Below are 15,858 nucleotides of genomic sequence, written 5' to 3'. Positions count from 1 at the left end.
GGTTGGTAGACAGTGGCAGAGGCAAGGGGGGCTGGCAGGGGCCCCGACCCCTGCAGGAAATTTTTTTCCCAGCCCCCTCCCCTGTAAATATTGTAAAAATAATTAAAAATTTAACTTTATTTCTTTTAATTTTTAATTTGCCCCCCTTAGTTTTTTTTTCTAGCTCCGCCCCTGATTCTAGGCACCCATTCCTCTTTTAGCTTTAATTTATTTTTATTTAAATATAAATTAATAAAAATATATTCATTCAATGTATGTGTAGCATGCTCAATCTAGCGGGTATTCAGTTTTAATTAGGATTTATTAAAATATATCAATTAAATAATTTTTTGTGATTTTTTAATAATATATATTTTCATTTTTACTTGGCTTATAAATAAGGTTGTAAATTATTTTTTTATGATATCAATAGATTTTCTTTTTGTGCACCCATAACAATATTTTTTTTATTCAATTTCTTTCTTATACATTTCTATTTGTATTATTTTTTATTAAATAAAAGAATTAGTTTCAAGAAACAAGATTATTGAAAGCAACCGAGTACATTACCTATATTTCAAAACCAAATCTTAATTTACATTTATCTTTCATCTGCCACGTTTAGTCTTTGGTTAGATATTTTTTTAGTTATTATTTAGTTTTTGAATAAAATTATAATATTATTTTTTCTAACATAACTAGGAATTCTTTTTTTGCAACCATTTGAAGTTTTTTTTCTTGGATTTTATTCAATTATTTTTGCATTCATGTGTGTACCTATTTTTATTATTGTTAATTAAATATAAAATTAATTCCAAGAAAAAATTATCAAATGTGTTCAGTTTCATGATCCGTGCTATGAGATCACATATCTTGATTAACATATGTTTATTAAATTTTCAATTTAATCTTTGATTATCATTAACAATTTTTTTTGGTATTTTTTAGAAAAAATGATTATCAATTTATTTAATTAAATAAATATATCATTTTCAATTTACAATTAAAAATATTTATTAAAGTAAAAAAAAAAAGTATTAGAAACACGTTGTAATATCTCATATCGGCGTGTGACTGAGAGCTAGCTCGCCTAAAAACCGTGCGGGTCGGCAACCTTAGGATGGGAGGGATCCAAAGCGAACAGTATATGATAGGTATGGGTCGTTTTGTTACTCTGCCATACGCGTTTTAGGACGTCAGGCTTAGAAGTGAGTTCGTGTTACCAAAAACAAAACCGTGAGAGCGATAAGGCCTAAAATGGATAATATATGGCAGGTTAAACCAGGATGTTACACGCATACATATTCATATTTCTATGTTAATTTTTATAAAGAAAGTGCTTCAATTTCAATTTTGAGGGAACAATTGAAAAAACTAAAAATTTATGAAACTAAAATGCAAAGTTCTTAAATTTTAGGGATGGAATGCTGCTCATCCTTAGTCTTAGTGTAGTTCAGCCTCTGATCTCATCACTCGTGAAAAAACCATTGAAGAAAGGGAGTAGGGTAGGCTACACGACATTTCTTATAAATATGTATTAATTATAATATAATTAAATAAAAATTAATTTTAAAAACTATCCCACAACATCAATATATATTGTGTACCATTTTAGGTTAATGGGGCACTTAAACCTGGATTAGACTATTTTTTAAAGAGAAAAAAAAAACGAGGTCGTCAGTCCATCAGCTGCCTCCCCTCCCTGAATTTATTTATTTATTCTTCTGTCACTTTTGAACGAGAATATACTAAAATAATAATTTGCAGCTTGATCTCTCCGTGGCCTTTTGTTTTCTGGTGAAAATCTCTTCGTAGTTTTATTACCATCTATTATGTTGCTTTCTTTTAAATCATTTTTTGAACTGTATTTTACTTAAATAATAACAATAAAATTACAATATCTTATTAGATTATAAAGCAAGCTCTAACGTCAAACCGGGGAGCTCTCCCATTAGAAAGTTTCTAACAGATGGAATAAAATGAGTTTATAATTTTATTTTCCCTTTACCTTATTAAGGCGCGATTAATTATCTGCCTTCATGTAAATTTAGAAAAATTTACATCAACATTCTAATTTGTTCTTTTTTGTTTACATCAACATTCTAATTTGTTCTTTTTTGTTTGCTAAAAAAAATTTTAAAAAAAAAAAATTTAAAAAAAAATTATTTTTTGATATTTAACAATGTTATATAAAATAATTTGAAAAATATTTTTTACTTTCTAGTGTTTGACAATACTATAATAAATAAACTGAAAAATAATTTGTAAATATTTTTTTTTTAGGTTTATCTAATATACATATAATATTAAATATAATTATTTGACTACTTACAATAAAAAAATGAAATATTAAAACTACAATTATGGGGGGGGATTATTGTATCATATATTTATATATAGCTTGTTTTATAAAATATAAATATTTTAAATATAATAATATAAACATATAACCTTGTTAAATATTTTTTAAGTAAATTTTATTTTTAAAACTTCAAAATAATTTTGTAAAATTAATTAAAAAAAAACTAAGTTAATTAATGGTATTTCATGAGTTAGATATTTGATTTTTTATTATATGAAGATTTTGTATTGAGGATAAATGTATCAAAGGATATTTTGTGTGAGATATTATTTGTGTAAAGACAAGAAAAGTGTTTTTTCGGAATTAAAAAAGAGAAAAACACTTTTTCTATGTGAAAGGGTTATTTTTGCTTTGTTGGAATCATTTTCTTGGAAAGTAGTTTTCTAAAGCTAACCAAATATTAAAACGCTTAGAAACTACTTTTCAAAAACAAACAAGTTAATAATCCGATTACTAAGCTATGCCTAATTTTAATTACAAGGCAGTATTAATCAAATTTCAAATTTATATAAAGATTTTATATTCTAGTTAAAATTAAGGCTAAAAATCACTTAAGGCTTTTCTGTACTGGACAGTGGCCTAACTATAGACCCTGTCCGTGCCTCTCTCGCTTTTGGGCCATCGATTAAAAATTAAATGCTGGTCTATAAGAAGGCCCAACAGCACTTGATTCTTCCAACAAAATTAGAGTTCGGTGGTCCTCTAAATAAGATTACAAGTTAATTTCTGATGTAAGAAAAGAATTTGTGGCTGCTTCTTCGTAAAATTAAAAGATAAATGAATACCAACTATTTTACTCTGGTTGTTCCTTTTACTCGACATATCTTCATTTTTTTCTTATCTTCGATATAATTGAAATTGTTAAAATAAATGATTTTTATTTTTATAAATGCAGTATGTAAATACAACTTATTTACAAGATGAAAGTCCCAAGTCAGTCATTGTAAAATTAACAATACGAGGCTTTAGTTTTTTTTGTTTTCCTGTAAATTTTATTAGTAACGTGTAATTAAAATTTATCTAGTAGTTCAATACCTCCTGTGATGCATAACGTACAAGGTTAGAAGTGAAGTCAGACTACTAACCACATATGACAGTCAAACTACGTCTACTTTAAACTATCTTACATCCTTTTCTGCAGGTTCGGATTCTGTGAAGGACTCGTAAGTAGTGCAGACGGCACTGAATGAATACGGGAGCATCCATTCCTTTCACAAGCAATTATTAACCATTCTCTCTCTCTCTCTCTCTCTCTCTCTCTGATAATGGGTGGGTGCAATCTTCAACAGCACAAATTTATATACAGACACAAGATTCTAGATCTCAATACACGGAGCTAGGGATCAAGAGAATGATTTCATTCCAGATGTGAAACTTGCAGGAAGATAGATCTCTGCTAAAGTGAGCCATATCATCAAATCTCAAAGGCAAAAAATAACTAGCAACAGCCAAAATAAAATTTAAGAATCCTACTCAAATCAATCTAGCTTCTAACTGGAAATGTAAAATTTCCAGTCAAGATCAGAAATTTAGATCCTTACCGAACCATATAGAATTTCCATAATCAAGGTCCTAAAACATCAACTCCATTTTGACCACGTTTATATACAGGCAGGTAATCACATGCATTCTTCAGTGATGAAGAATGTGCTGCATTCACCACTAAACCAAAAGGAAATTCCAGGTTAACATGGCATTGTTCAAAGAACACTTATAGTAGTTAGCTTGATAAAAGACAGGAAGTAAGAAACTACAGACATGATTCCAACCATCCTGATAGGATGATATGCAGGCAAAAGAGGGTAAAAAAAGACGATAAAAATGGAATTTAGCTAAAAACCCCAATACAGTAGAAGGGTCACTTTCCTTTAAGACACCTGGAGACAAATGATGAAACACCCTGAACAGCAAGATCTTCAGCTTGATCTTGGGTTGAACCCTTTATTTGCAAATGCTTTTTGCCAATCTTAAAAGAGTGGTCACCACCATTAATCACGTGCAACTCATTGTGAGATTTCATCTTCTTGCAAACAGCTTCCAGCTTTTCAAGGGGACAAAGCCCATCTTTGCTACCCTTCACACACATACATGTAGAGAACAAATAGAGTTAAGAAAACCTAACAGAAGTGACTTAGAATCAAGCTGAGAATTTTATGCAGTATGACAAAACTGTGAAAAAAGCAGTCATATACAGAAAGTTCACTCAAAATCAACCAGATTGAGTTGCAAGGTTTACTAATTAAAATTACCATCAGTTGATTCAAACTCGGAGTGAAGATTAGATGAAGGTAATCAAAGGCATGCACAATTACAATTACCACAGTTGTTTCAAACTTATTTTAAAAGTAATACAATTCAATAGAGGTACCTGTACAAACATGACAGGGACAGTAAGTTGCAATAGAGTCTCATCCCGCACAGCTCCACCCATGGCCTGAAACATTAGTCATTTAAATTCAATAAACCTTTTTTCAATGGGTTCTACATTTGTAATAGCAGGGATGACATCTATGAGAATCATGTATTTTCAAGCTAAATGAAAAGACGGGAAAAAAAGGGTATGTTTTTCCGAATCAGAAAGCCGCAGGCAATTGAAAACAAAATAGCTCCAATAATAATAATAATAAAACAGCTCACCTCTATCATCGCAATGCACAAAAGTAAACAGGCAAGATACAAGCATATTTGAAATGAGCTTATTAAGCATATTTAAAATGGAATGAAGACAACATTTCTTAGACAATTTGCCAACTAAGAAAAAAACTGGCAAGAATGGAAAGTGATGAACCTTAAGTGGATATCCCAAGCAAATGACTGCTGAAGCATCTATGTCAACCTCGGCAGCAACCATGCAGCTCACTCTACAGCATACCAAAATATTATGTATATATACAAGTTTAGTCTCAAATCAGTAAAACTTATAGAAACAAGTTATATTTGATATGAATCTAACATATCTAGTCATGTGGATCCCTTGTTACTATATGATGGCAACCTCATCAAAAAATCCAAAACACATCCACAACATACCATTGTTATTTGACTTCTTGCATAAATCGATGACAAAAAGTTCAGGAATAAACAACAAAATACTACAACATGGATTTGCATAGTAGAATACGCTCCTAGATCACTTACATGGCATATCTACACTTCCAAAATCCCATAAATTTATACCTTGAACCCATGGATTTTCCAGCCAAGATAAGTGGATGAGCGGGGTACTTATCAGTAGTCTTTTTCACAATATCTTTATGAAACTCCACCAATTTCTCCGCTTTTGGAGGAGCCCTTTTTTTCCCGCCAGCAATATCTTAAAAAAAAAAAAAACCGTTCTTTTAAATGGCATTGGCAAGTGAATTCGGACTTAAAAAATCCAAGACCATAAATTTTACTGCTAGTAATTAACCTACAGGGATAGTCAAATGTGACAACTTCAACAGCATCCAAAGCATTCTTTAACATCTCCTTCCATCTGCATTTAATTAAAATTCAAGAATTCAAAAGAAATTATTAAGAAAATTGAACATTTTCAGTGAAAATGGGAGAGATAACAACCTAAGCATCCAATCTGAAGAGGACGGAGCACCAGCGCCATGAGCAAAGACAACCACAGGCGAGGACGACGACTTGTCGTTTGTGCCTTCACTCTTGGTCTTGCGCCTTCTCTTTGTTGGAGGTGAAGAATCCATAATTTGTGTTCAAGAAATAAAGATTCAATGTTCAGAAATCTTTCCCCTTTTCCAAACCCTAAAAATCAGAATCATTCACCGAAAATTGATTTACTTCACTCTAGTTCCTGGTGAAATATCAGCACGGCAGACACATCTTCGCGCCATTTGTCGGGCATGCGGGTAGCACGTGCAAGGAAATGGGCCTTATTGGGCTGCATATAGCTGTTTTGAGCTCCATGTTCACTCTCTTTTGGGTAATCTCCTTTTCAGGTTAAACTAACGAGGACCCGCACTTCACTCGCCGCGGGTTAGATCAGAAAAATTTAACACAATAAAATGAACACGCAAGTGTTTTACGTGTGTTTTTTTATGTTAATGAAAAATTATAATCATAAATTAAAAGGTTAATGTATGCATGGCTTTTTGGTGTTTTAAGGATATTTGTAAGGTGTTTTGTGATTAAAATAAATTAAAAAATAAGTGTTTTGAGTAAAAAATTTGAAGGTTTTATGGCCTTTTGGTGTTTTAATGATATTCATACAATATTTTGTGGTTAAAATGAATTGAAAAATAAATATTTTGAGTAAAAAATTTAAAGGTTTAATTCTAGCCATCATAATAATGATTGGAATCTTAAAAAAAAATAGCAAGCTTAAGTACACAAGTCCGAGCTTAAAAACCCAAGCAATTTGAATTTTTCTGTTTGTGGTACTTTTTTTTCTTTCAACTAATTTCTTTTTTATAATTGCATGTAGGTTCTCTTTGTTGTTTACATTTCTTCTTCAATACTTGTTTTTTTTATTTTTAATTTTAACTTTTGACTTTTTTTATAAAAAATTGATTTATTTTTAATTTAGTTCTTTGATTTCAATTTATTATACATTATTCTTTCAATTTTATTTTTATTATTTTAATTTTTAATTTTTTAATAAAGTTTTTATTAATTTTTATATATATAAAAAGCATTAATACACATATCCATTATAGATCAACCTTTTAAGTTTTTTTAATTAATACCCCTTCCATGTTATTTTTCCTGGCTTATTTAATTTTTTTTTTCAAAATAAAGATTATTTTAATTATATTAGTCTTTAATTTTTTATGAAATTAATATGATCCATTAGTAATTTTTTTTACAGTTAATATAAATTAATTTTTTATATATAATTTTTTTACAGTTAATATAAATTATTTTTTTATATAAATTATTTTTTAATGATATTTTGAATATATACAATCTTATATGAAATTTTCAGCGTGTTTGTTATTTTATATTAATATTAATTTTAATAAACAAAATAATTAAATGTTACAGTATAAATAATCATTGTTGTGTTATTAAATATTTTAATTTATATTTATATTTTAATTTTTATTTATTATTAATTTTTTTATCAAATTATCTCGACTTTATAATTTACGGTGCATGAAAAACATGTAATCTTGATATATCTCATGTTCAGGTAATGTATTTTGAGTGTTAACCCAGTTTTGTTTATATTTTTTTTTCATTTGTTTTTTATTATTGTTACCTCAATTTTTATAATATTATCAAATCAATTAAAATTTAACTTAGATAATAAGTTTCTTTTACTTTTTTAAATACAATAATTAATTTTTAAATTAAAAAAAATTCCTGCAAGCCATTAGTCTAAGCATTAAATTAATTAAGAACTAAAAGAAATATAATCTTGAGTGGTATAGTTCAATTAGTTAAATCTTATATTTATTTTATAAAAATTATTAATTTGAGTTGTATAAATTTAAAAATTATTAAAAATTTATATAATTATTAATTTTAAAATTTATAAAGTTAATTGAAGTGAAAATAAGCTGGTATAAAAATTTATATTAATAAACAAAATTAAAAAACATTCCAGATATATAGAATTTTGGTTCTGCAGCTTCTGCCGGTTTGTCGGCAATAGACATTCAGTCAATGAAGCAAGAGTACTTCCGTGGGAGATGGGATTTATACCAGCCTTCGAAATCTGTGATAGAAAAGAAAAGGAAGAGAAGAGAAATGCCAAGATCACGAGACTAGTACGTACGAAATCCTCCAGAGTCCAGAGTGGTCCGTGCAAGGTGGATGCCCCTATACCTAATTTGTATTTTACAAGCTTTATCTTGGGCTCCAGTGGGCGTCCATTTAATTGTGGGATCAGGTTGGAATAATCTGAGATAAAATTTTCTATTATGAATTGATTGGACATATTATATCAAATCAATACTGGAATCCACCTTGCACAATAATCTAATAATTATATGACATGGTTATAAGAACCGTTCCAGATCATGAATTCTCCCAAGCTAGAGTTTTTACTAGTTAACTTAATTCAACCCAAAATTATATTGTTTCTAAATTTATTTTAAGAAAATTAAAAATATTATTTTAATTATTCTTAAAGTGAAATTAGATTTTATTTGAGTTTTAACTGGGTTGAAATGGTTATTGGTAAAATTAACTTCTAATCTAATTCAATATAAAACCCAATTTAATTTAAATTTTAGATTGTTGACTCAGTAGAACTGTATGGGGCCAATAATGCTGGTCTATGGCGCTCAATAATTAAAGCTGATTTTGCTGCACAAGAACCTTACCAGGTACGATTCTGGTATTCAATACTTGAGGGAGTTGATTTTTGTTTCTTTCAGATGGGTAGCGTAAACATGTGGGAAGTACTATAGTCTCAGGGGTGCAAGTGAATATTTTTTTTTTTCCAGGGGTCGGACTATACCTTTTTTTCCTTGTAAAATTTGTTGAGAAGAGGAGACCAAGCCCCATTTGCTCTTGCGTTTCAACTAACAATAGGTAAATTTTGAATTTTTTTATTTAAAATTACTTTTTTAATCTTTTTGAATAATTTTAATATGACGTTGGTTTTAATCTTTTTGAATAATTTTAATATGATGTTGGCAAAAATATTTTTTTAAAAAAATATATTTTTGAGTGAAAATATTTTAAAAAGCAATCACTATTACACTTCTAAACAATTACTTATAAAAACGGAAGTAAAAGGGGATAAGTAGAACCTAGACTTCTGCAAAACATTTTAAATTTTGTTATTATTGGGTAATTAAGTGTGAGGAGGTGTCATATTTTATATTTTAAAGAGATGGGTCTTATTACAGTAATTAAGTATGACTTTATTTTTTATTTTTTTTAAATTTACTCTTGACATGAATGAAAGAAAAAAAAAATATAAAAGCATTACTTTATGAAATAAAAAATAGAGCCACCAATTTACCCTAATGTAAATCCTGCAGCTGATCAAATGGAGAAATAAAAACATAAATTGCTGAGAAAATGTTTTTTACAAAAAGATTAAAGTGTAGTCATAAATTAATTTATTTTTTACCAAACAAGATAAGGTAACTCAAATTTAAAATTTATTTTTGTTTTATTTTGAGATGTTTGTTAATAATTTGATGAGGTTTTTTCATAATTCTATCATTTTTGCTCGTTTTTTTCCTTAAATATGCTAGTTCTACCAATTGTTTTTTGAATTCTTGTTATAGTGATTTTTTTCTAATTAATTAGATATATTTTATTGGTTTGTTTTAATTATATTTTGATTTTTTATGATTTATTTTTAACAGATCCACCAAAATTATTTTTTTTCTTACAATATATGTTTTGATTTTAAGTTGAATCGTGAACAAAATAAGAAAATTATTTTTTTTGAAAAAAAAGAAAAAAATTGATAACTTACAAGAACCAACTCCAATGTGTAATGTTGAAGTTATGGTTAAGCAGCCCTGATGTGCTTTAGTTTATAAAGAACCTGCGTTTATTAGTGAACAACCTCTTACTATAATCGACATTGCTCATCGAATTAGAGATTAAAACAATCGTCCTCAAATTTAGAAATATTCAATTAATCAACAACATAAAATTCAAAAGGCATACATTAATTTAGGGCTATATCAACCTTTGATGTCTGAATATCCATTGACTGGTAAAAAACATCAAAATCAATTTCAGTTTCATTTGTTCAAAAGTTATACGTGGCTTAAACATTCGGAGAAAAATATTGTATTTTGTTTCCCTCGCCATTTATTTCTAAGGAAACCATTTGGAAAGTCAAGATCAAACATGTTTACTGTTAAAGATTTTAATTGTTGGAAGAAAGTTAATGTTGAGAAATAATGCGTTTTTTTGTCTTATATGGAAAAAGATCTAAATTTAGCTCATAAATTTGCCACCAGTGCTTGAAAAATTTTAAAAATCGGTTGTCATATTAAGAAGGTAGTTATTAGGCAAACTACTCAAGAAAATCTAAATAATTAATTGCATATTAAAGTTTCAATAGATATTGTTTGTTAGCTCACTTTTCAAGCTTGTGCTTTTAGATAGCATGATGAATATCTAGAATCAAAAAGCTGATATTATCTTTTTTAAAATAATGAAACTTTTAACATCATACAATGAACAATTAGTGCTTTTATTTTGGATAATGCTCCATAAAATGCTAAATACACCTCACATCAAAATCAAAAAGAAATTTTACATGTCTTTGCTAGAAAAGTTCAGTCTTTAATTAGTCATGAGATTGATGATGCAAAATTTTGTTTAATTATTGATGAAGCTTGAGATGAATCTAGAAGAGAGCAAATAGTTATTATTATTAGGCTTGTTGATAGAAGTGGATTTATATGAGAATAATTTTTTGATATAGTTCATATTAAAGATACAATTGCTTCAACTCTTAAGAAAGAGATTTTCTTAGTTTTGTCTTATCACAATCTTGATGTTTAAAATATTAGGGGCCAAAGATATGATGATGCTAGTAATATGCATAGAAAGTGGAATGATTTGCAAGTTTTGTTAATTAATGATTGTCCTTATGCATATTATATACATTGCTTAGCTCATTAATTACAATTGACTCTTATTGATGTAGCTAGATAAATATTTGATGTTCACACTTTCTTTCAAAATTTGATTTTTATCATTGACATCATTAGTGCTTGTAAGCATAATAATGAATTATGAGTTTTTCAAGCAGCTATAATGGAATATTTAGTTGATATTAGTGAGATTGAAATGGATAAAGGAGTTAATCAAATAAATGGTTTGCAACAACTTAGAGATAGTAGATGGAATTTGCATTTTAAATTAATTTGCAGTTTGATAAAAATGTATGAGGTGACTTGCTTGGTTTTTGAAAGCATTGCTTTAGATAGATTTACTTATTCTTAACGTGATAATGAGCTATTTTCATTTAAGTTACTGATGTCATTTGATTTTGCATTCATCTTATATATAATGAAGAATGTTATGAGAACTACTAATGTGATTTACCAAGCCCCGCAACAAAAATCTCAAGACATTTTAAATGTTATGCATTTAGTGACTACCATAAAAACTTTAATTCAAAAGTAAAGAGATGATGATTGGTTAGGAAACTTTTTTAAAAGAAGTGACATCATTTTGTAAATATCAAGACATTGAAGTTCTTGATATGAAAGCTTATTTTTCTAGTGTGGGATGATTTTGTCATAAAAAAATTAGTAATAGTTGAACATCACTATCAAGTTAATATATTTACAGCTTTCATTGATCAACAATTACAGGAGCTAAAAAATATATTCAACAAGCAGGCGATCAGGCTTCTTAAGTTGAGCACATCTTTAGATTCTTTAAATAGCTATAAATTATTCAATATTGAAAATATGTGCTTATTTGTTGACAAGTTCTATCTTGAAGCTTTTTCTTACTAAAAAAAAATTCATTTGAGACTTCAATTGCAACATTGTGAGCTTGATGTACCAATCACCTAAAGTTAAGGAACATGTGATCGATTGCTGATTTATGTTAAGGATTGGTTGAAATAGAAAAATCAACAATTTATCCACTAGTTGTCAGGTTGATTCGATTTATTTTGACTATTCATGTTTCGATAGCAACTATTAAACGAGCTTTTTCAACGATGAAGATTTTTAAAATAAGACTTCATAATCGGATGGAGGATGATTTTTTTACAAATTATTTGATTGTTTATATATAAAAAAAATTGCTAAAAGATTCACAATTGATATGATAATGGATGATTTATATTTTATGAAAAAACGACGAGTATAATTAAAATAAATATGTAAAAATTATTATTTATTATCTTTTATTTTATTTCAAAGTTTATCAAACATAAATAATATTTTGCTTTAGCTAAAATTTCTTAAATACTTTATATATTTATATTTGATGCATATAAAGACCAACATTAAAATGATAGATATATTATAAAAATAAATTTAACTTTGTTGCTTTGACTTGATTTGATATTGCTTTAAACATTTTATTTTTTATAAAGATTATTATATATTTGTAATAAGTTATTTGAATAAAATTAAATTATACATATTTTATTTTACAACTTAAATAATAAATTAAAATAAATATTATATCTTATTATATTAATTTTAGCCGCGGACAAATAATCCTAGCTTCACCTTTCTATACCTGCATTGAATTGCATACCTACATTGAATTTTAAGAGGCAGGGAGGAAAGTTCACACCCTTAAAGGAGAGGTTAGATAGCTAGGTAAAGGAGAAGCACACATTTGCTAACGGCTTCCGGCAGGGTGAATCAAGAGCAAGAGAGACTTCGAAGCCCAAAATGATCGAGGGGCACTTAGCCACTGAACAAGTAAAGAACTGGAGTAGGAAAATGAAGCCGGGAAGAGACTGCAACGCCAAAGCAAATTTACCAAACATGTGATAGTTACCAAACATGTGATAGTAGAGCATCGTATGACAAATGGGTCAGCTAATTTTTTTCTCGAACTTGGCTAAGGTGGAACCATTTTAAAGTATGTTTGCTGTTCCTTAATAACCTCAACTGGACAGAGGGAGACCCCACCCCCTTAGCCACCTTACATGTGAATTGTATACCCTGTCCCGTCCCATCTAGCATACATTACAGGAGCCTGTCGACCTTTCTGCCACTCAAATTTTGTTTGCATGTTGCAGAGGATAATTTTAATGGACATGATGCAGGAGGGACATCTTCAAGTCTTGAATACAAACACATGGAAACCCAGTACCAGGTAAAATCATCCATCAAAATTAATTATGAAGTTCTAATCACAAGTACTTAAAATAAGCTTTTCCAGCTTTCATTTTTATATCATCAATCTTCCAAAACTTAATACACAGATTCCAATACTTTCAATACTACTCGGTCGTCGTTAATGAAGATGTCCCATCTAACTAATGAGGAAACAGGATTGTTAAGATAGCACCACGATGCTACATATTTATCTCCCTAGTGTTCACCAGCATTATTATACGCCTGATTTCGTTCTTTGAGGTAAGTAATCCCAACCTCCATGTATACAGATAAGTTTGTATATAGAAACTCATGGGACACCAAATTTACAGCAGCTCTTTCCTGCATGGTGGATGCCCTACCTTGTAACTGCTTGATAATTAACTAGGAAGCTCTTGATTCTTCTCCACAACTCTCACCCCACTAGCAGATCTAAGCACACTGGCCTGTTTTGAATAAAAAATTAAAAAAAATTGAGGAAAAAAAAATAAGGCGTGTCTTGGACAAATACTGTTAAACAAAATGCATGTTGCATAAATGGTCACCTGATCTTCGGTGATTTCTACTGCAAAGCCATCAACAATGACCAAAGACATTTTCTTCTCGTAGCTCCCATGCTCAAGGGTGTTTGCCAATAACTCATCATGCTTCCTGCTCAGATACATATCAAGCTCATAAGCCCCTCTCTTTGTCCTATTATACACAAACAAGAAGAACATTGATCTTAGCTAGCTAGCCAGAGATCCAAAGAACAATACAGTGCAAGGCATAATCAAAGAGATAAAGATATCTTAATTAGTAACATTAACATGTTCTAAGAAATGACTAATAATTTAGATCGCTGACCGATCAGCTCGAAGGCGCTCATATTCAGGATCATAGTTCATGAAAACAAAGTATCTCTCACTTTTTGTACTCCCCATTGCCTCTGCTTTCTTTTATCATATAATGCCTTTCCATATGGTAGCTATTTATAAAGAGTTTCAGTCTACTCTGTAGTCAAAAGAGAGGCTCATCTATTTCTGATTGTCAAGAGAGAATATTTCTCCAGAGAAGGGTAAAATGGGAGTAGTGGTGATTTCTCAAGTCTTTTTATCCACAGCAGTAACTTTCTTCTTATTATTATTTTATTAAAGTTGAATGATTCAATGGGGTTTGAAAACCTGAATTTGCAACGTGCCCCTACCTGCTCTGGTGCTAGATAATGCAAATGCTTAATTAACATTTTGATTATGGAAGCACCATCATTTGACTCCCATTTAAAGTTCCCCTTTGTCATCTGTGGTATAGTCAACCGGACACATGTGACATTATAATATAAATATATGTGAGCCTCTAATAGGGATCATACGAGGCGCACGTGATTACTTCATGAATCTATTAACTATATTTAACACAGGGACTCAGTTGAGAAATAAAAAAATAACGATAAAATCAACCCGAAAAATATTATGGGTATACACTTGACACTACCTTAAAAGCTGGGTAATAAATTTGAAGTTTTGTGAAAAAGATGGTCAACAATTGCTTGTGGAAGACAGGTAAATCCACGCAAATTCTTTTTTTTTTTTGGTAAGTTATCCACGCAAATTCAATTAAGCCACACCGGGATGAATAATTAGCATTTAATCAGACTGAGAAAATACACCTAATCGCACTAGATGTCCAACTGCAAGGAGGATGCAGGAAAAGTAATGCAGCGTGGCATATGTGCCTTCCACATTGTTGTTTCAGGGCAGATGTAGGAATTTGGCTGATACTCATGACTAGTACGAACCTTTAACTTATTTAGTTGTCTAAAGTTGACTAACGAGAGCTGCCTTTTGGCGATTGGCACTAAGTGCATGTACGGTGACTTTGGTTTGAAATTTTTATTTATTTAGATATATATTTAGATATATTTTTTTATTTTAAAAAATTATTTTTAACGTAATTGTTTTTAATAAGTGATTTTGATGTAAGTTTATAAACAATTAATATTGTCCTCTATTTATCAACTTTTTTTTTTTTATTTATATGGGATGCTCGAGTCAGTTTGCGCATACCACGATTAATCCTCGCAATCTACTAAATACTTTGCAAACCCAGTAGACATGTAAGTCACCGCAGGAGTGACAAACGTACACGCCAGGGTTCGAATCCAGGTAAGCTTGCGCGCACCACGACTAATCCCCACAATCTACTGAATACCTTGCAAACTCAGTAGACATGTAAAAAGGAGACAAGCTCCTTCCACCGCTAGGTCAAACACCAGTATGCTATTTATCAATATATTGGGGAGAAAAGGTCGATCTAGCAGTCAACAACCGATCAACATAATCTAGTCAAGTAAATATTCTCCACCACATGGGAACCCACTACATATATATTTCAAATACATCATGCCACTTCTCAAGCCTAATAATGCCCTTTGTTTGAAATACATAGATAATGTTTTTTCTAATCAATCCACTGGCACATAGCATCAGCATAAGATCCACACACATTTCTGCATAACGAATCACAACTTTCCCACTTTCAAGCCCAGCCTTTTCAAATGAAAGCATGTACCCAGCTGCCCACAGAAACTCTCAAACTGTGACGGTATTTGGTATATTGGAAAAGGATTGTATGTACAAGATATGATAGAGTAATCTTGCTTGTTTTGGTTCTTAGTGTGCGTATACAAGAGACAAGACAAGAAGATAGTTTTCCTCGTCGGTCTAACTCTTGTTCAACTTATTTCTCACCTATTCATCAGACATAATATTCTGAAAGGTTTTTCTATTCCTCGGTAGATCCCCATCTTGG

The 15,858-nt window shown here is 29.9% G+C and overlaps 2 protein-coding genes across 3 annotated transcripts; both read right to left on the bottom strand.

The window, feature by feature from the left end:
• Positions 1–3,814: 3,814 nt before the first annotated feature.
• LOC105127347 (alpha/beta-Hydrolases superfamily protein) lies at positions 3,815–6,185 on the bottom strand. 2 transcript variants are annotated; one of them, XM_011028606.1, is made up of 6 exons: positions 5,900–6,185; positions 5,755–5,816; positions 5,480–5,654; positions 5,130–5,202; positions 4,710–4,775; positions 3,815–4,415 (listed from the first exon to the last, which is right to left on the bottom strand). In XM_011028606.1, the coding sequence occupies exons 1-6, from the start codon at positions 6,031–6,033 to the stop codon at positions 4,200–4,202; spliced, it is 726 nt and encodes a 241-aa protein (XP_011026908.1). In that variant the 5' UTR covers positions 6,034–6,185; the 3' UTR covers positions 3,815–4,199. The 2 variants fall into 2 exon arrangements, with proteins under 2 accessions (XP_011026908.1, XP_011026910.1); XM_011028608.1 differs by having other exon boundaries at positions 5,519–5,654.
• A 6,925-nt stretch (positions 6,186–13,110) lies between these two features.
• On the bottom strand, positions 13,111–14,138 carry LOC105127346 (uncharacterized). Its single transcript, XM_011028605.1, has 3 exons — positions 13,915–14,138; positions 13,614–13,761; positions 13,111–13,514 (listed from the first exon to the last, which is right to left on the bottom strand). Exons 1-3 carry the CDS (start codon positions 13,989–13,991, stop codon positions 13,449–13,451), a joined length of 291 nt encoding a protein of 96 aa, XP_011026907.1. The 5' UTR covers positions 13,992–14,138; the 3' UTR covers positions 13,111–13,448.
• Positions 14,139–15,858: the final 1,720 nt, after the last annotated feature.

The sequence above is a fragment of the Populus euphratica genome, unplaced genomic scaffold (assembly GCF_000495115.2).
Source record: "Populus euphratica unplaced genomic scaffold, PopEup_1.0 scaffold7.1, whole genome shotgun sequence".
Lineage (NCBI taxonomy): Eukaryota > Viridiplantae > Streptophyta > Magnoliopsida > Malpighiales > Salicaceae > Populus > Populus euphratica.
The sequence above is the reverse complement of the archived record's forward strand: the minus strand, read 5'-3'. Positions and strand labels throughout refer to the sequence as shown.

Excerpts from the sequence above, each read along its gene's own strand:
- LOC105127347 (XM_011028606.1), bottom strand. The coding sequence starts at position 6,033 with ATGGATTCTTCACCTCCAACAAAGAGAAGGCGCAAGACCAAGAGTGAA. Across the intron at positions 5,655-5,754 it reads TGTCACATTTGACTATCCCT|ATATTGCTGGCGGGAAAAAA; the intron begins GTAGGTTAATTA and ends TTTTTTTTTAAG. Across the intron at positions 4,416-4,709 it reads TCCCTGTCATGTTTGTACAG|GGTAGCAAAGATGGGCTTTG; the intron begins GTACCTCTATTG and ends ATGTGTGTGAAG.
- LOC105127346 (XM_011028605.1), bottom strand. The coding sequence starts at position 13,991 with ATGGGGAGTACAAAAAGTGAGAGATACTTTGTTTTCATGAACTATGAT. Across the intron at positions 13,762-13,914 it reads GAGCGCCTTCGAGCTGATCG|GACAAAGAGAGGGGCTTATG; the intron begins GTCAGCGATCTA and ends TGTGTATAATAG. Across the intron at positions 13,515-13,613 it reads TAGAAATCACCGAAGATCAG|GCCAGTGTGCTTAGATCTGC; the intron begins GTGACCATTTAT and ends TATTCAAAACAG.